This window comes from Mustela lutreola, chromosome 1 (genome assembly GCF_030435805.1).
Source record: "Mustela lutreola isolate mMusLut2 chromosome 1, mMusLut2.pri, whole genome shotgun sequence".
Taxonomy (NCBI): domain Eukaryota; kingdom Metazoa; phylum Chordata; class Mammalia; order Carnivora; family Mustelidae; genus Mustela; species Mustela lutreola.
The window spans coordinates 91,185,224-91,206,917 of NC_081290.1; the positions used below are offsets into that span (position 1 = coordinate 91,185,224).

General features: G+C 38.3%; 1 protein-coding gene across 3 annotated transcripts in view; it reads right to left on the reverse strand.

Moving 5' to 3' along the window:
• SYNPO2 (synaptopodin 2) overlaps nt 1-21,694 on the reverse strand; it is a 177,225-nt gene that overhangs the window by 111,833 nt on the left and 43,698 nt on the right. Inside the window, exon 1 of one of the 3 annotated variants that reach the window (XM_059169565.1) lies at nt 17,207-17,290. The exons of the other annotated variants lie outside the window; for them this stretch is intronic. Coding sequence (XP_059025548.1) covers nt 17,207-17,269 — 63 coding nt within the window. The 5' untranslated portion in view covers nt 17,270-17,290. Of the gene's footprint in view, nt 1-17,206; nt 17,291-21,694 lie in introns of those variants that run through there. 3 annotated transcript variants of the gene reach the window in all.

A 21,694-nucleotide genomic window follows, 5' to 3' on the forward strand; every position in this document is an offset into this window, starting at 1 on the left:
CTGTTTTCCTGACACTCTGACATCTGAGGTTTTACCAACTAGCATAGGCTGCCTTTCCCAGGTTAGCTAATTCCCAGACAGTGTCAACAACTTGCTCTGCCTTTGAGCAGCCCTTTGATGTACAAACCAACCAATCCAGAGTCCAAAAATCCTCTTCCTCCTCTATCTAGCACTCCAGGAAGGAACATTCTTTTGCTCTAATCATCTTGAGGCCAAGTACCAGACAACAGGGACCACTCCTCTTCCCCTCCCACCACAGTCCACAGCACACGGATTATTCAAACTACCCAACTCTAAACCTGCTCACCTTGCCCATTCCTAACCTGAGAAACCACACCTAAGGTTTTCACCCATGCCCTCCCCTGTCTCCTTCTACCTCCTGACCAACCCCCCTTCTTCCCCTGTGGCCCTTCATGGCTCAGCTGCTCCCCTCCTCTTGGGAACTGTTTTTACAGTCATGGCAACTGTAACTGTTGTCACTGTTATGGTGATCATCTCCTGATTTGTTGGCCTCATCCCACCCAAATAACAAAATCTTGGGTACCTTTTAAAACTATCTGGTACCCTTGCAAATAGCAAAAGAGCATATGCAACCACAGGTATTTTAAATGTTTGCCTATTTTATGGCAAGTTATACTCTAAAAACAACCATAGTAGTACAAATTAATGAAGTGACAATTTTCTAGACTTCTTTAGAAAAATAACACTATCGAGATGAGGGTATGGGGATTCCTTGCTTTTGCCATTTCTTCTAATGGAATGTTATGTTTTCCAAAAGGGATTAAACATATTTAGTCATTGTTTAGAGTGAAAGCAATCTGAAGCCACCTGGTTGCCTCCCAGCTTCCAATGGAACATTTCGCTAAGCCTCACGAAGACAGTAATTATTTTCATTATAAAATACTTTGAAAATGGAGTGAAGCCAGAATCAAGCAAAACTTAATATAATTTGATGTATATTCTACAGGAAAAATACAGGGCAATGAGGATTACCTCAATAATATATGTAAACGTACCTCACTAGATGATCAGCAGGTAATAGAATTAAAAAAATTTTTTTTTCGTACCAGTGTGTCTGCAAGAGCACTCAACCAGATTCATGGTGCATTTCAGAAGCCAGATACATTACCAAAAACTCACAGCAGTCTTTCAGGGTTAGGGCAGTATTTCTCAACCTGTTTCCATGATCACTTCCTAAAGAATCTTCTCCTACTTTGTTCCATCCCCATGAAACGCTAATACTACAGATCTACTATACACCTGTGTTATACTGTGGCCCTTTGGGGGTCCACAAACCATTATAATACCTAAGATATATTTTTGTACCCCCCCCCCCCGCAAAGAGCTAATTTTTACCCCTGTGAGGGTGATCACCCCACTGATAACCAGTGAGAAGGCATGGTCTGGTTACCACTGGTCTGAACCCTGGCTGCACATAAGAACTATCCCAAATGCTTTTAATTGCCAAGCCCCCACTTAGCGATTTTTACATCATATGATTATATGTCTGAGATGGGACCCAGGCTTTGTTATTTTAAAGCTTTCTGGGACACAGGGTGGATCAAAAAGATCCTTCAACTGCTAAGCAGAGAGGACAAGCCTGAGCACTCACTCCATGTGTTAAGCTGTGACAAGCTAACTGAGGACATGGTATGTTTATGATCTACCTTGATTATAAATGTACATGTATTAAATATTTCACACTGTAATAAAAAAAACTTGTATATTTCTTATGGATTCCCCATGTACAGTCAGGAAAAGGATATAATGGAGAAAATACTTCTGGAATGAAAAGAGGAGGTGACCCATGATCACAATTCAAAGAACATGGCATTCGAGGTCCATATACACTATGGAGTATTATGCCTCCATCAGAAAGGACGAATACCCAACTTTTGTAGCAACATGGACAGGACTGGAAGAGATTATGCTGAGTGAAATAAGTCAAGCAGAGAGAGTCAATTATCATATGGTTTCACTTATTTGTGGAGCATAACAAATATCATGGAGGACAAGGGGTGTTAGAGAGGAGAAGGGAGTTGGGGTAAATTGGAAGGGGAGGTAAATCATGAGAGACTATGGACTCTGAAAAACAATCTGAGGGGTTAGAAATGGCGGAGGGGTGGGAGGCTGGTGTACCAGGTGGTGGGTATTATAGAGGGCACGGATTGCATGGAGCACTGGGTGTGGTGAAAAAATAATGAACACTGTTTTTCTGAAAATAAATAAATAAATTAAAAAAAAAAAAAAAAAGAACATGGCGTTCAAAGGAGAAAATCTCCCCCCTTCCATTTTGGGGTCAGCACAGGGTCAGCACTGGGCCTAAGAGAACTGGCAGGAGAGAATTGTTTTCAAAGTGTAGACCTTGAACTTATTAGAAATGCCAATTATCAGACCTTACCCCAGAGCTAGTGAATCAGAAATTTGGGTGGGTATGGGGATCTGTGGTTTAAGAAGCCTACCAGGTCATTGCAACACACTCTGGAGTTTGAGAATCACTGTGATAAAACCTGACTCTCAAGCACTTTATGTCCTTTTTTATTTTTTATTTTTTATTTTTTAAGATTTATTTATTTATTTGAAAGAGAGAAAGAGATCTGGGGCAGGGGAAGGAGCAGACAGAGAGGGACAAGTAGACTCCCCGCTGAGTGTAGAGCCAGACTTGGAGCTCCACCCAGGACACTAGGATCATGACCTGAGCCTAAATCAAGAGTCTAACACTTAACCAACTAAGCCACCTGGAACCCCCTACCTCCCAACCACTGCTTTTCTTCTCAAGAAAATTGACCTTTCATTACTACTGCTAATTTTTATCCTGTGCTTCATTAATTTGTTCTTAATTCTTGTGAACAAGGATCTTAACAACCTGGATCATATTAGTACCCTCAACTAACTTTAAAAGTTCCATCCTTTGTAAACCACAGTTGGTTATATTAAACCAGACAGAGCTCTAAACCAACCATTTTGAATCTCTCTTTAAACAAATTCTACAGGGAAGAAGGGGAGAAAAGAGGTTTTTTGATTGTTTGTTTGCTTGTTTGTTTTTTTGCTTTTGCTTATAGGGTTAACTAACCAAAGAAGTTTCCTTTTGGACCATTATAGACATGTAAAATTCTTTATGTTTTGCTAGAAATACCAAATATTAATCAGATCCCCAAACCCAGGGTGACATCAAACAAAAAGAAATTTGGACTATGGTGATAATGGTATCCTGTCTCTTGGTATTATTTAATCATGCCAATTCCTAACCTACATTGTCCTTCTAAAGCCATACACACACACACACACACACACACACACACACACACACACACACACAATGCTATGGTAGCACTTCCTTCTAGAACTTAAAATATATCCCACATGCTAGAAGTAAACTTTTCCATCCCCTTAAGCTGTTTTCATTATTGTTTTAATTTTATAGAGAGTTCAAAATTGCCCTCTAACACAGGAATAACTTTGAAATCAGAGGTGTGATGATTACTCCTTCAGGGAAGGGACTTATTAATATAAACTGGTTCAGTCCTTACAGGGGAGAGAATGCTGAAGACCACAGAGGATAAAAAGCAGAATGAGAGACAATAAACTTATTTCAGGTGGCTTTAATCAAACTTATGAGAACTGGGACTGAAAGCCATCCTCCTCTCTGTACTTCAAGAGGAAATGCTGCAAAAATAAGGCTCAGGTTGTTGACGTGAATGAGCTTAGAAACTAAGATCATATGGGAATCCAGGCATAAAAACAAAGTGCTGTGTCAGATTTGCTATGTAGCTTAAAAGAGAAGGCTGCAACACATTGTCTCCCTGACCATAAAAGGTAATACAACTCCGCTTGTGACCTTATTGTTCAAATATACATTGTGCTTGATGTAAACCCATCAGGTTGTAAAAGACAAAATACAGAGATGATGGAGTTTATCACCAGAGACTCTGAAGTTCATAGAATTAAGTCAATCTGCTTAAAGATGAATTACACTGACTGGAAGCCTAGTACATACGTGATTTTTTTTTTTTAACCTGAAACACAAAGTTTTAAACAGAAAAAAAAAAATCATCTTGATAGAAGAGATGGTAGAAGTGTATTTGTTCAAACTTTTTAGTTACACAAGAGCAAGACAATCAATTCAGTAAAAAAAATTGGTCAGCTTGAAGTACTTGACCCAAAAGTCCTAGCCTAAATGGATTTCCTTTAATTATACTGATTTTCACAGAAACATTAAAGACTTTCATTGATTTTATTCTTGAAATACTCATAGATAGGGTGCCTGGATGGCTCAGTGGGTTAAGGCCTCTGCCTTCGGCTCAGGTCATGATGCCAGGGTCCTAGAATTGAGCCCCTCATTGGGCTTGCTGCTCAGCAGAAAGCCTGCTTCCCTTCCTCTCTCTTTGCCTGCCTCTCTGCTTACTTGTGATCTCTGTCTGTCAAACAAATAAAATCTTTAAAAAAAAGAAATACTCAGAGAATTCTCTCTATACTTTATATAAATGATTTAGAAATGAGAACATGCTAAATTGTATCATAATGCATGTGCAACATTAGAGTGAAATTAGGAGACTAACATATTTTAGTGTAATTTTCTAGGATTTTGCAATCTACAACAACATTAATGAAGACATACAATGCACTGTAGCAATTCAAATAAAGTTTAAAGAATATAAAAGGAGGTACCAATTACTATTTTAATTTTGTAGTTAGAATGCAACAGAGAGTGAGCAATGATATATAGGGCTCACAGAGGAAGGCAGAGCCTAAGCTGGGACCTGATTGCCAGACTGTGACAGTCTTTGATAGCTGTTCTCTTCTTTTTGGGTGGCAGTTGTCTAAAACTGGGTCACAAAAAGAATGAGAAAGTCAGTGACCTCTCTTAATCATCTGTCAGCTGTTTTCAAAATAGCATTGGAATTTACCAAATAGCACATCTTGACCACTCACTCACTTGGTGAGAAAGTGTTGTTTCTGCTTGATGTCTTACCTTTCTTTCTAATGTCAGGTCTCACACAGAAAATAAAACCCATATACACTGCAGCAGAACACATATTTTTAAGTTTATGGCATCTGGACCTACTTATGGTATTTTATGTAGGGAACGTTCTGGATGGAAGTTGCTTTGTGTGCCTACCCTTCCTTTTCCTTTTCTTTTTTTTTTTAAAAAAGATTTTATTTAATTTGACAGACAGAGAGCACAAGCAGGCAGAGAGGCAGAGGGAGAGAGAGAGAAGGAGAGGCAGGCTCCCCATTGAACAGGAAGCCCAATATGGGGCTTGATGTGGGGCTTGAATCCAGGACCCTGGGATCATGACCTGAGCCAAAGGCGGCCATGGCCCCTTAACTGACTGGGGCCCCATTCTTCCCTTTCCTTTCCCTTCAGTCTGCCTCTGATTATCTTGGTAGATGACTACATGATCTCAACCTACCTTTATTTACAATGCCCTACAACAGACACATCTTGCTTTCTCCGGGGATTTTCCCATTAGTATTTAAACTATTCAAGTAGCCACTTTCAAACTAGCTATAAGAGAAATCTGGGAGAGAAAAATTGTGGATTATTTTGATTCCATATATGTAACACTCTAATTTTGAACTCAATATATCAAGGAACTTTGGAAAATAGCTAAATAGGAGAATTTTGGACATATCATCTTACTTTTTAAAACCAGTGTAGTCGGGCACGTGGGTGGTTCAGTTGGTTAAACATCTGCCTCTGGCTCAGGTTACGATCCCAGGGTCCTAGAATCAAGCCCCATATCAGGCTCCTTGCTCAGTGGGGAGCCTGATTCTTCTTCTCCCTCTGCCCCTCCCCCTGCTTGCATGCTCTCTCAAATAAATAAATAAAATAGAATTAAATAAAATAGAATTAAATCAAATAACCTGTGTAGCAACTACCTTGGAATGTCATGTCTTGGTTTCTAACATCTTTAGCTTAATAGATATGAATAACAGATCTTTATTTTCTTGTCCCAAGTAACATAAGTTTTGATGTAGTCTGCCTTGAAAGATAAACTAAAGATATACATAAAGTCACTGTAAGGTATACATGAGAGTAGTTCAAGTCTTTTTTTTTCTTTTAATTGTGCAGGTTTCGTTTTTAGAATTTCTTTTTTTTCTTTAACTCATCTTGTTTTGGAGACTGCAAAGAGTTTTACGTCATGGGTGATTTATTTCTATTAATATTCTCCTATAGTAACACTACTCTGATTTTGGAACCTAGACTGATAAGTAGTAAGACATTTTTTATCAGAATTCTCTGTGCTCTTTGTGTATTTTAAAAACATGATCCTTCTGCAGAGCAATGGATAGGAAATTAGAAATTAAAGACACAGCATGACTCTAGAATATAGTCAGAATACTACTCACAAAACTTCTGATAGGTGCCAATAATAATGGCTCCTATTTCTTGAATACCTTCTATGTGCTGGGCACAACTTGAGTATTACATATTCATTATCATTTAATAAACAGCAATTCCAGGAGACCGGTACCATAATTGTCCCTATTGTTTGTTTTACGAGGAACCTGAAGTTTAGAGTAACAAATTCAAAGTTACACACTGGTCAATGGCAAGGCAAAATACAAAAGCAGCTCCTCATGACTTCAGTGCTCTATCTCCTATCTGTAGAGCCCTAAATTCTCCCTCAATAATGTATATCTTTAATGTTAACTCAAACTCCACTATAATTTATTTTTCACACATCATGGATAATTGTTAGATCTACTTACAAAGACTTTGAAGAACCAAATAAGCCAATTATTTCCTTGCCCAACGATATAACTTGTCAAAATATCTCTACTCAAGAACCACAACAAATACAGTAAGCATGATAGGTAAAATGTAAACGATTGTATTACTATCTCTGTATTGTTGCTGTTATTGAAGTAGAACTTGACTTCAGTTGAATCAGCATAAAAGATAGTGATTAGCCCAACCTACTTTCAGCTAAGCTATGCTGCTGTTTGAGTTCAGTTGCTGTGCGAACTCCAAGATGTATGTGCCCTGTCCTTTGTTTACGATTGAGTCATTGTTTTGTTTTCACTGCAAATAGTCCAAAAAGAATGGAGGAGCTAGCTAAGACAATGGCAGTGGGTAACTGTCTTGATTTGCCCAGGACTGACAGGTTTCCCAGAAAACTTTCAGGTTTAAAATCTGGACAGTCTTAGGCTAACGGTGATGCATCAGTATTAGGAGCAGACTTGTAATTTCATCAATTCGTCCACTACAACACCAATCTATCCTCAATTACCCTAAACATGCTCTTGATTTGACACTGAAAAGCTGTTCTAGATCAGGCCTAAATGTCCAAAGTAAAGCTAACATCTGAGGAAAAAACTTCAAAGATAAATAACCTTCTTGCCTATAGTAGAAATTTCAATTTTGAAATGTGGGATCAAAGCTTAAAAATTAAACTTTAACACATAAAAAGTGCAATAAGACCCATCCTAAACATTCTTGCTCTATCAGAAATCCAGTCATACACAAACTTGGTGCTACTTCCACACATCTGTGGTACTGAAAGCCACATGACCATCAAGTAATGCTTCGAGACATGCACATCGCAATGTAAGCATTTCTCCTGAAAACTCACTCCAGTGATGTTGACATAGCTCAAAACATTTCTAAACTCCTTTTGGAATTGCCTTTAGAGTCAGATTTATTGAATTTATAGCCCATCCTCAATTTTTATGAACATGGCTTTAGGAACAAGGATTATTTTCCTTATTTGCTGTATGCAGTTTCGAATCACTTGATTCTTTTCCCCCTAAAATCAAGCTACCTGCTTTAGACGACAATGTTTGCAACTCCTGATGTTATTCAAAAGAACATGACACAAGCTCTGAAGACAGTTCTGAAATGGTGTGACATCATGTCTTTGATCAAGAGCAGCATGTAGTCTTGAGAAGACAACTCCAATATAAAGAGAACAATTTTGGAGTTACAAGCTCTAAATGAACTTAAAGTCATATATATATATATATATATATATATATATATATATTTTTTTTTTTTTAAGATTTTATTTACTTATTCAACAGAGAGAGGGAGAGAGAGAGAGAGAGAGAGAGCACAAGCAGGGAGGGCAGCAGACAGAGGAAGAGGGAGAAGCAAGCTCCCCACAGAGCAAGGAACCTGACAGGGTTTGATCCCAGGACTCCAGAATCATGACCTGAGCTGAAGGCAGATGCTTAACTGACTGAGCCACCCAGGTGCCTCCAGGTAGTAGGTTTTATTTTTTTATTTTTTATTTTTTTTTAAAGATTTTATTTATTTATTTGACAGACAGAGATCACAAGTAGGTAGAGAGGCAGGCAGAGAAAGAGGAGGAAGCAGGCTCCCTGCAGAGCAGAGAGCCCAATGCGGGGCTCGATCCCAGGACCCTGAGATCATGACCTGAGCCGAAGGCAGAGGCTTTAACCCACTGAGCCACCCAGGCGCCCCTAGGTTTTAAAAGCAATGTAGGAGAAGATTGATAGTTTCCTGAGTGAAACTGGTGATTGGGAATGAACAGAAGTTGATAAATTAAAAAGATGTTCAAGATGAAGACCCGAACAGCATTGCTGAATTAAAAGAAAGGAGCAAGGAAGAAGCCAAGATTTCTGACTTAAAGAACTGGTTAGATGGGTCTAGTAGTCCTTTCAGTGAGGTAAATGACCCAGGGGGAGATTCAGATTTAGGGGGGTTTTGAACTTGAGATGTCTATCAGACATAAAAATAGATGTCCGGGGAGCACCTGGGTGGCTCAGAGGTTAAGCCTCTGCCTTCAGCTCAGGTCATGATCTTGGGGTCCGGGGATCGAGCCCCACATCGGGCTCTCTGCTCCACAGGGGGCCTGCATCCTCCTCTCTCTCTGCCTACTTGTGATCTCTGTCTGTCAAATAAATAAATAAATAATCTTAAAAAAAAATAGATGTCCGGAATTCATTTGGATATGATGGTCTGGAACGAGAAGAGAGATGATGCTCTAGAGATAGAACACTTAAAAATAATGTCTAAACAATTGAAAAATCACCTCCAAGAAATGGAAATGGTAGCTATGAATGATGCTGGAAAAATGAGTTGAATGACAGGAAAAGAGTTCAGTCAGAAGCAAGAGAAACATCCACATTAATCAACAAGAAGAAGAGGAGCCATCAGGGAAGACTGAGACGGAGTGACAGGAGAGGTAGGAGGGCAAACTTTTGCCTGGAATTCTCACTTCTCCATCTCCTTCCACCTCCCCGCCCCCCGCATCACTACCTTATTCATCTGAAAAACTATTCTGTCAGGCTTCTTTGCTGAAAACTCACTTTGAACCACTGTCTCTTTTGTAGTGCTTTCTTTGACAATCCCCAGGTAGGAATAAGTGTCCCTCCTCTGTTACAGCATGAGTCTCGGCAGATGCATGTCCCCCCGATGGCAGACACCATTCTCACCACGGTGTCCCCAGTCCAATAATGAGCACAAAGTAGACATTCAATTTGTCTTTGTTGAATCAAAGAAGAAAAGTAAGTTATCATGCTTGATGCATAGAGTGGTCCTTATGCAATCACTTGAAGCCAATTTACTCTTGTTTTGGAAATAATTCTAATACATTTTCTAACCCACCAGTGGTTAAAAAACAGACGGGAGATGGAACTAGAGGCACACATACTCTCACAGAGAACTTAAAATGAAAGAGAAGAAGCTAAAAAGCTTTGTATATGGCAGTCTAGTGTCCCTCGGTGTAAGTGCCGACATGTTCACAAACTTTAACACAGTACAAATCAGAAAGTGATGTCCCTGTGAGAACATGGAGTCTACAAGGAGGCTAAATTAAAACAGATAGAACTCTCAGTAAGCCAAGAGAATATGTGGACATTTTTGATAGATTTATAGTACAACGGAAATTATTTTTGGTTTTTAGCTTTTACACCAAAGGTTATATAAATGTTAGAAAGATTCAAAATGTAAAGTAATTATGCATTTCAGCTGAACTTCTGGCTATCTGGAATATGTGCATTCTGGGGAGCAGCTCGTTCTCTAACAATGGGCGTCCCATACAAACAAGCTGCTGCCATATGTGGATATGCATTACTCAGAACTACAGAATGGAATCTCTTGCCTTTCTCACTTATAAACTCATGAAGACAGTGTTTATTACAAAAGCATATTAAACAGAACACAACATTTCCAAGTGGCTGTCCCATCGTTACTGATGTCTTCTATGTCAAGATGTACAAGAATGCACGAGTTTTACAATGCGAGGGCCTTCTCAGTCCTTCATGGACGAGCACAGAAATGTATTCTCTTGACTTTTGCAGAGACTGAGCTTCCCTGCCACCAACTTACGACTGTGTTCTTGGACATTAAAATAAAGCTCACTCAAAAAATATTCCTAAATAGGGCACAATGATTAAACTGGCAATGCTATAAATATTATGGGACCAAAGTATATTTTTGTCTTTATTTCTCTCTGCCAGACACTGTTAAACCAACTGTTAATACACAAACGTTTTTTTTGTTGTTGTTGTCAAGGAGAGTATGCGGCTTCTTTAGGGCTATTTTAAATTCTGTGCCTCATTTCATACAAATATTTACCCAAAGAAAGGTGTCTGACAGAGAAAATCTATACACTGTCATAATCCTTTTACACTAACTGGTATTTTTCCTCTATAGATCTCACCAAAGGTATAAAAGTCTCCCCCATGAAAATCCCATGATGAAGAGAAGGAAAGAAACAAAGGAAAAATTGCCATTATTCTCCAAAAGCTGAAGTTTTTAAAAACAAAACATTTCTTTGTCAAGAGACCCAACCAGTTTCCCCTGCATTTAAAACCTACTGAACTGGGGCACCTGGGGTGGCTCAGTGGGCTAAGTGTCTAACTCTTGATTTCTGCTCAGGTCATGATCTCGGGGTCTTGGGATCAAGCCCTATATTGGCCTCTGTGCTCAGTCCAGAGTCCACTTGACATTCTCTCTCTCCCTCTCCCTCTGCCCCTTCCCACCCATCCCCCAGACCCACTCACACTCTTAATTAATTAATTAATTAATTAATTAATTCTTTTAAAAAATCTGCTAAACTAAGAAATCTCAATGGAAAAATAAAAAGTAGCAATGGATTATTTTTCTAAGCATCTGAAAATAAGTGTTATATAATCTGCACATTAAAAAAACCCAACATATTTGAAAACCTCTGAAACAGGTTAAATTATGTTTTAGCATTGCTAAGCTGAAATATTAGACAATTATAAATGAACAGGGAAGCTATCAGTTAAAAAACATGTATTTTGGGGCACCTGGGTTGCTCAGTAGTTTAAGCCTCTGCCTTCAGCTCGGGTCATGGTCCCAGGGTCCTGGGATCGAGCCCCGCATTGGGCTCTCTGCTTAGCAGGTAGCCTGCTTCCCTGTCTCTCTGCCTGCTTGTGCTCTCTTTCTCTCTGTCAAATAAACAAAATCTTAAAAAAAAAAAAAAAAAAGTATTTTAGTGCTATTCTAACTTGTAGAATTATTAAACTATTTATTTAATTTTTAAAATTATTCAAGAAACTTTTAAAAATTATTCAAGAAACTAAAACAATTTCCTAGCAGCTTTTGCTGACAATAATATATCCTAAAAGCAATAATATAGTAATAACCAATATAGACTGAATACCTATTACGTGCCAGGTACTCTATATAGCACTTTACATGGAATTTGTAGTTTGATCCTTGCAATACTCCTGTAAAAAATATATTACTATATTTTCTATTGCACAGGTGAAGAAACTGAGGCTGAGTATTCATGGTAGAGTTGCCATGTCAGGGCACAAGGATTCAAACCCATGTAGCTCGACCACATCTTGGAAATCCAATAGTGAGCCAACCTACTCCGCCTGCAACCTGTGGTCTACTAGCTGAGGTGAACTTCAGACATTCAAACAATACATACATAGGTGCTCTGAAAGATAGGTAGAGGATATTGTTAGAGAATAAAACACAGGGTCTGAAGTGGGGCTGTCAGGGAAGAAAGGAGAGTTAAGAACCCTTGGGGTAAGAGCTAATGATTAGTAGGATGTAGAGAGGCAAAGAATTGGGGAGTGTTCTAAGCAGCAAAGAGGGCATATGCAAGAGCCCTGAGGCAGAAAAGAGTTTATTTCAGTAATGGAACTAAAAGAAAGTAAGTATATCTGGAATGTACTGAACAACTGAGAGAATGGAGAGAAATGCGCTTGGACGAGTAGGCAGAACCTCAAAGACTGGTGAAGGATTTTCTATCATCCCAAGTACAATGAAAAGCAACTCAAGACCTTTATATGAGTAAAGAGAGACATGATACTATTTGCATTTTAAATTTGTCTGGCTACTGTTTGGACAATGGACTGGAGGATGGGAAGAGACTAGGCTGGAGGCCATGGCAGGAGTCCCAAATGGTTGGGATGATGCTTGGGCTAGTGGTGGCAGTGAAGCTGGAAGAGAGAGAGCATGCCCACAGTGTATTGTATAAGTAAGGTTACAGGAGCTGGTGGCAGACCAGATGAAAAAGAAGGCATGCCAAAACCTCATCAGAGGTGTTCCTTAAATCAGTGCTCAACTCCTTCCCACTTTCCTGTGTCTGAGTGGGACCAGTGCTTTCTTAGAATTAATACCATTATAAATTTTTCATGATACTCAAGTGCTTCAAGTTGTGGCTCCTGGGAGGCTGTCACTGTGCTGGAGAACGTTTACATGAAGAAGAGAACTGAGAGTTCTCTCATGACAAATGACCACACATCTTGATGTACTACTTCCTATTTCATTTTTATAAGACAAAATAAAGAGAATTATTTAAAAAAACAAAATAGAATATATATATTTATATTTGAATATATATACATTATATATACAATATATACACAAATATCTATATATTATTATATATAGATATCATATATATTAGGTACTTATTTATCAAAATACTAATAATTCATAATGTTTTACAAATTATATATCAAAACTCCAACAAAAAAAAAATCAGTAATTAAACCCAATGTTAATGGTTAAAGATTTGAGGAATCATATCCCAAAACATATTTTCTGAACACATTCTAGCTACAGATAATTTAATTTAAGTAACTAGTCCTGAGACTGGCTTCTTCTATAGATTGCTGTTCAAGTTATTCTCCATGAGATTTGGCCTCCTTGGAGTACCTAGGTGGCTCAATCAGTTAAGCATCTGCCTTTGGCTCATATCTTTGTCCCAGGGTCCTGGGATTGCTTGATGAAGAGTCTGCTTCTCCCTCTGCCCCTCCCCCACTACTCATTTTCTCTTTCTCACTCTCTTGCTCTTTCTCTCTCACTCTCTCTCATAAATAAATAAAATCTTTTTAAAAAATTGTTTCAAGAGATTTAGCCTCCTTTTCCTCAATATCTTTCTGCTCACACATATGGCAATAAACCACTTTTCAATAGCCACATTGGGAGTCTTTCTTTCAGTATATGGAAGAGTGTGTCTGAGTTTGGAATTAATTAGCCAGAATTCATAAATAGAAGAGAGGCCAAAAGAGTGAGGCTATTTTAAACCTTTCAACATCAATAACAGATGAGATCATGGGGATGTTGAGCCTGGAGAGGAAAGAATAAGGATGACTATCTTAACTATCTTCAATTTATACAAAAAGTCTACATTGAAGAAGAATTGAATTTACTTTTTGTGGCCACAAATAGCAAAACGGGGTCCAACTGATGAAGGACAAGGGGCTTTTGCTCAAGGTAAAGAAAGCCTTTCCTAATACAACTGTTCAAAAATCAAACAAGCTAGAGTGACTCACTGTCATTAGTGATACCCACAGAGACTAAATGACCATTTTACTTTTTTTGTAAAGATTGATCAATCAGAAAGGCATTTAGCTAAAGATTCTAAACTCTCCTTCTATTTCTAAAATTCACCATGTAATGATTTTCTCTAGCATTCATTCTTCTTACAGATAACTCTAACAGTCATAAATTTCCATTGGATGACTTGTGTAGTTCACCGGCATCACATTGGAAATTGTGGGGGAGCGGTTAGACTAAGTAATTAGTGCATTCCATTTCTCTGGCCATGATGATTGGTTTAGGGGTGACCATGTGATTTAATCCAATCTGATTTCTTAGGAATGTGGGACAGATATGTTTTATTTCCACCACAGGGAAAAGAGATAGAGAAGCCGTAATAATTGGTAGACATCTTGGGACCACACAGGAATGATGTGAACAAAGACAACAGGCAAAGACCTGGACCTTTCATGTCATGGACACCAGCAGATCAAGCCCTGCCTAAAGCCAGTTCTCCCAATGGCCTTTTCCATTACATGACCCAGTGAAGTCTCTTAAGCCGTTTGTGTTTTCCACACATGAAAACAATGGATTCCTAACTCTGATTCTTACCCAAATATGTGTAAAGTGACCCATTCTCAGAAAGAAAGTGAAAAGGAAACCAGTTACATGGTGCATCAAGAGATCCACTTAGCAACCAAGAGATTTCTCTAATATTGGTCCCTGAGAATCATAAAAATCTCCATTTGGGTCTCAGGACCATTAGTATCTCTTTCAGAATAAAGCATGTTTGCCGAAATTTCAACTAAAAAATTACTAAGCATTTAAAACAGATTCAAGCAGTTTTATAGAAAACTTTTCATTCCACATGCACAAACTCAATTCGTCTCTCTCCATCCCCCGCAGGGTTACTGTCAACAGAAGAAAAAAAAGCAGCTATAATCAATTCATAAATCCTGCAGTGTTAATGCCTTTGTGAGTTGACTATATTAAATGCTTATATAATTTCTCAATTTGTTTAAAGTTTTGATAACTTTGCAACACTAAAACTATAAGAACCATAAAGTACTTTGCATGCTACATCTCAATATTTCATATTTTGATTCTATAGAATGGTTTTTGACCCACATCCAGGTTCAAATTTTACTAGTCTTTACTCATCTATGCCTATATATAAATTTTAAAATAAATAGTGAAATTCAAAGACTTATACTAAAACCAAATATTAGCATTAATTTTGCCTGCTGGCTTGTGGCCCATGAGTATGTTGAAAAAAAAAATTTTTTTTTTTCAGTCCTCAGGAGAGTTGGGTAGGACTCCAGGTAGACCAAGACCATATATCAGGAGTGTCTGGCCAGGAGCAGCTTATCTGTTACCCAAAATGCAACAGAAATATTTTCATTTTCTCCGTGTAGCATTGCAACAAAAATTCTAGGATGTGCTACCCTATGTAACATTACTTAAAGGTTATACCTGGTTCTTATTTTAGTGAATCTCATAGATTCCAGCTCTAGAAACCTGTGATAAATATTGTTTTGCCAGAATATCCCTAAAACCAAGTAAGGCTTTCCTTTCAGTTGAATTCAAAGAATTCAAGACAATTCAAAACTTTTCTTTTTCAGTGCCAAGATAAAATAGTTTCACTTGTTCCTTTCCCTTAAAATTTATTTTTATGTCCTTTTACTCAGTTCTCCTCTTAGAAAAATGGATTTCAGCAAGTTCTGGCTTAAAAATAAAATTGTAGCTTTTCAGGGTAGAGCATGTTCTAGTACATTTCTTCACATGATTGCTGTTTGCAGAAGACTCCTACAGCCAGACACAGAGGAATGGGAAATGTTGCAGAGACCACCCAACAGGGTGCTTGGAAAATGTGTAAGAAACACTCTAGAAAGGTGGGTTCTTGTTCTGATATGATAATGCCTATGTACTGTCAAGCATTTGTCTATCAATTTCATTAACAATGGTTATTTAATATTTCTGGTTTTAAATCGCAGAAAAGAAGTTCTTACCTTTCAACCTCATGTTCACACAGAAAGCACCATTTTGGGGTAAATCCCAGCCTTAAATAGGTTCTGTGCCCAATTCCCATGAAAGTTTCTTATTCAGCCAGAATAAAATTATCTGTAGTGCATGAAATCTAGATATTGTTGGCTACAGTAAGCAAGAATCATTCAAAGGAATTGAAATTTTATAAGTAGTAGGAGATAAATTACTTCAAAATGCTCACTTTTATAGATGATTTTTTTTAAATTAACAATAACCCATCACAGTGACACCTGGGTGGTTCAGTCAGTTAGGCATCTGTCTGCTTTGGCTCAGGGCATGATCTCAGGGTCCTGGGATCAAGCCTGGCATTGGGTTCCCTGCTCAGTGGGGAGCCTGCTTCTCCCTCTCCCTCTGCCCCTCCTCCCCGCTCATTCTCTCTCTCTCTGTCTCTCTCTCTCTCTCTCTCACACACACACACACACACACTATCTCTCAAATAAATAAAATTTTTAAAAAAACCTATCACATATAAACAAGTATATTTACAACTTCAGAACTCTCGGCTCTATATTTTTGACAGCATGTATGAGAAGCTTTTGAGAGCACTTCTTCTCCTAAGCCAGAATCTTCTTTGAATCTCACTCTAAATGCTACCTTATCCCTTAGGGGTCAATGCTGCCTCTATCTCTGAATACAGATATGTCAAAAAGAAAAAAAAAAAAAACCACTCTTATCTATTTTTGAACATTCTGAGGTCTTGGAAGTGAAAAGTCTTATAAATAGTTGGAAGCATATTATTAGAAGTCTGCTTGGAAGCCATTTGGGTCAGGAAAAAAGATAACCCACAGAGGGAAAAGATTACAAGGCTGTGGGTAACCACAAAATCAAGTGATGGTTAGCCCCTGGCACACTTACTTAACGTTCCACTATGCAAGATTCACCTTCTAAAATGAGGACCTATAGACACGTTGAACAGAGAAGTGTTTAATTCAAGGGAGGGATAAAGAGCCCCTGTACCTCAATAAATTGAAATTAATGACTGATAGAGTAAGGAGTTTTTACCCCAAAATATAAACAACTATTTGCTGATTTTTTTTTTTTTAATGATGTGTAAGACTGGTCCTATAGTAGGCATTCTATAAACATCTGGAGCATGCATTGGGAATCCCAATCCAAGATGCACTGAACCACAGGAATGGAAAGAGACTACTGTATCCAGGTGAGTAGTTATAGACTGGGTGTAGACCTGGTTCTGGAGAATCTGCGATTCCACTGATTTGCTTAGATCATTTTCTATCCCTCACTTACTCTGGACTTTTTCTGATCTGTGCAGCAGAGCTAGATCATTGCACAGTTTAGCACAGAGAAAACAAGTGGTATGGATATATGGATATATGGATTCATATAGAATTGCTTTTTCTTTTCCCCCTTTTAGGGAGCGTCAAATTTCTTGGGAGTACAGGACAGATGTATAAAATTTTTCACAATGGAACCTACCATTTTGTGAATGTTCAATAAGTATTGTCGGGGACTGCCTCCGGCCAGGAAAGTCCCTGCCATTACAAGATGGTGCCTGGCTCACTGCCAGCAAAATACGCTGCAAGTAAACAACAAAAGTTCTGGTGAAGCCCACCTAAAGGAGGACATAGTCATTGGCTGTTTCAAATTTAATCAGCATAGTAACAGGACTCTCATTGGCTCTCCCCATTGCTTGGCCCCTTATTGGTCACCCTGCTGCATATAAGCTAAGGAAGTTGACGAAATAAAGGGGGGATGAAGCATTAAACAAAGGAATGAAGCATTAACACCGAACCAGGCTTCTTGTCGTCCTTGTGGGTCGAGGGCGACAAGTATTAAAAAAAAAAAAAAAAAAGAATAGCCTAATCACCCTGGATATGGTGGTATTAAGTATGCTCATAAATGGAAATGTCAGCTGTGAAATATTTTACTTATCATGGCAAGAACTCAAACTAGGAGTCAGAAGACCTATATTCTCATTCCAGCTCTGCCACTTACAGGTCTGTGAATGCCGACAAGACAAATTCTACGAGGGTCCATGTTCCTTACCTCTGAGTTTCTAATTTCTCAAGTTTATTCTGAGAACACAACAATGTTCTTTTTAAATTGGAAGGTCTTGTAATACCTTCTTTTTAAATTGGAAGGTATTACAGGTACCCTTTTGAAAATATGCATCAGATGTGGCAGTATTCTCATATCTTAGTTAATACAACATAATAACACTCATTTTAACCCTTATTTAACTCAGTAACTATTCATTTGAGTCATCACCATGGGTAAGGAATTTATAAGTCAGATACATCTTTATCCTTGAGGTAGTCCTGATCTAATGAAGGAGATAAACCCAAATACAACTGCTCATTTCTTGCCAAATATTTATGAAATTCTTATTAAATGGCAGGTGCTATGCTAGGAGACTCTTTCCTACCAATATGAAAAAGACCTATACCATGACTTCAAAGAACTAGTGTTCTAATGAGAAAAACAAATTGGGGGGGGTTGGTTTTTTGTTTGTTTTAAAGGTTTTATTTATTCATGTCAGAGAGAGAGAATTTACAAGCAGGGGGAACAGCAGGCAGAGGGAGAAGCAAGCTCCTTGCTCAGGGAGCCTGATGTGGAGTCTGATCCTAAGACCCTGAGATCATGATTGGAGCCAAAGGCAGAGGCTTATAACTGACTGAGCCACCCAAGCATCCCAAGACAAAGTATTTTTTTTTAAGATGCAAACTCTGTCCATATAATACATAATAAATATGGTAACAGGGGCACCTGTTTGACTCAGTTAGTTGAGCCGCCAACTCTTGATTTTGGCTCAACTCTTGATTTTATGATCTGGGGGTCCTGGGGTGGGACCACATGACGGGTTCTGCTTGGGATTCTCTCCCTCTTTCTCCCTCTGCTCCTCCTCCACATCTGCGTGCACGCTCACGCTCTCTCTCTCTCTCTAATAAATAAATAAATCTTTTAAAAAAATAAATGAATGCGATACCAAAAGTATGCACAACATAGATCAAGAGCAGGGGTGGGAAGGAAATAATGGGGAAGATGGTAAGAAAGTTCTAAAATAACATAACCAGAGCAACAGAGAAAAATCCAGGACCAAGTTTGTGTTAAAATCCTAGCTAGGCAATCTCCTCCAAGTTACTTGTTTCATTACTTGCTGGATGTGTAATACTGGAAAAAAAATATTATCTTCCTCCTGTGATATTTGTGTGGATTAAATGAGGCAACACAGATAAAGCTTTAGCATTACACCTGGCACATAACACATCCTTAATAAATGTCCAGTTGTTAGCACATACACGCTTCTGCCTGAGTACCTAATGCAATGTTACACACATAACGGGCTCTCTATAAATTTTTTTTCTAAAATTTTATTTATTTATTTGAGAGAGAGCATGAGAGAGAGAGAGATAGAGCATGAGAGGGGGAGGGTTAAAAGGAAAATCAGACTCCCCACCAAGCAGGGAGCCCGATGAGGGACTTGATCCCAGGACTCCAGGATCATGAACTGAGCTGAAGGTAGTTGCCCAACCAACTGAGCCACCCAGACACCCCTGTAAATTCTTAGTCACATTCTAATAGGTCAGTATGAATGCTAATCTAAAGGATTATCATCGTAAGCATCTATTCCAACAATATACTATTGAATATACAGTTTTTGCTTACTAAACTAATGCTATCTACTTGTTTTCTTAGTTCTTTACCTTTTTCTTTTAAATGCAGAATGTAGAAAATAAATAAATCCAAAACAAAATATACACACCCATGATAAATCAGTTGACTGAGGGTTCTAATTAATGGAATTTTACTTAATCTATATCAATCTAGCTACAAGTTACAATAATCACTATATATTTTTGTTTTACAAAGTACACATGTACTTTCAGGAACATTCCATCAGAGTTAACCTACTGAAAATTTTTCAGTTTTGCAGGGTCTTGGGAGATCTTGAAGGACTCTATTTGTGTAAATAACAACAAAAAATGAGGATTAAAAGAAATCATTAGGCTAAAGTGAGGGATAGGATTCAACTGAACAAGAAATGAAGTATAAATTATTTTATTAAAAATTAAAAGCCAGTTATTCTCTACTTGGGAAAATGCAACCAAATGTATTTTTTTTTTTCTGCGTAATTAGCTAAAACAAAGGATGCCTGGCTGGCTCAGTCCTTGGGCTTGGGTGTCTGCCTCTGGCTCAGATCATGATCCCAGAATCCAGGGATTGAGCCTCAGATCACTGTGTCTCTCTCTGTCAAATAAATAAATAGAATCTTTTTTTAAAAAATTAGCTGAAACAAGATTATAAACCTCTTGATTTTTAAAACTTTGAGAGGGTACCTGATTTTCTCAAAGGACATACTGAAGTCTTTATGTTGATATAAATTTTAAGATATAAATAACTCAGTTTCTGATAACAAACATTCAGAAGAAAACATTCATCTGAATTTTTTTTAGAAAATATTTTATTTATTCATTTGACAGACAGAGATCACAAGTAGGCAGAGAAGCAGGCAGAGAGAAAGGAGGAAGCAGGTTCCCCACTGAGCAGAGAGCCCGATGCAGGGCTCAATCCCAGGACCTTGGGATCATGACCTGAGCTGAAGGCAGAGGCTTTAACCCACTGAGCCACCGAGGTGCCCGTCATCTGAATTTTTTAAAGGTCCAAAGAATTGGCCAGTTCCTTATTTTAACTGTGAATATGAAACAGGGGCACCTGGGTGGCTCAGTGGGTTAAGCCTCTGCCTCCGGCTCAGGTCATGATCTCAGGGTCCTCGGTTCGAGCCCCGCATCAGGCTCCCTGCTTAGCAGGGGAGCCTGCTTCCCCATCTCTCTCTCTCTGCCTGCCTCTCTACCTACTTGTGATCTCTCTCTCTCTCTCTCTCTCTCTCTTTCTGTCAAATAAATAAAGAAATAAATCTTTTTAAAAAAGAAAAGAAAAAGAGCCACTCAGCTAGCTTTATTATCTTTAAATTTTATTTATTTGTTTGCTTGTTTATTTTAGGAAGGGGGGCAGAGGAACAGAGGGAGAAGGACAAGTAGACTTGGGGTTTGATCTCCTGACCCTGAAATCATGACCTGAGCTGAAATCAAGATTCACATGCTTAACTGACGGAGCCACCGAGGTGCACCTCAGCTAGCTTTATTTTTGTTTCTGTTCTCCTTTCTTCTTCTTTCCCTTTCTCCTTCCTCTTTCTCTCCTTCCAGGCCTCCCTCCTTCTCTCCCTTTCTTTTTCTTCCTTCCTTCCTCTCTCTCTCTCTTTCTTTCTTTCGGTTTCTTTCCTTTCTCTTTCTTACCTCTGCTTTTTTCTCTGTGTGACCACAGACCAGAAACTTTGCTAAGTTCTGGCAAAGAAACAGAATAAAACAATTCCTCCCTCACAGAGCTTACAATCTTCTATGGAAAATGGTTAATTAAACAGGTATTGTTTATGACAACATGATAAATGCTATCATCAGGGAAGTACAGTGGAGGACAAGAGCACATTGCTGTGGAATGTGGCTTAGTTCACGAACAAGAAACAAGTCATTACCCAGGGTTTTTGAAGTTGCTTTACATCTTACTATGTATTTATATGCAAGTATATAAACACCAAAATACAACATAGTCAAACTTTGCTGACAGTATCCCGGGGTAACTAGGTGTAGGCATTGTGGTTCCCTCTAATAAGTGGGCTAATCCCCTTCACCAGACATGTATAAAATAAAGGAACAAATAATGGAGGCTTTCTTGAAAACCTCTTTTCTTAATGATCTGAGACTTTCTGAGTAATGTCTAATCTTGCTAAAGAAATGTCACTGCAAACATTTTTGGACATTGCTGGAACTGGTCTGGATTTTCAAGTCTCAGAGTATCAGTTATGACCTAATAAGACCTATGCCATCTGTTTTTTTTTTTTTCCTTTGCTCAGAGAAGCTTTTTTAAAGTTTACTATAGAAGGACATATTTTAAATATATTTCTTCCCA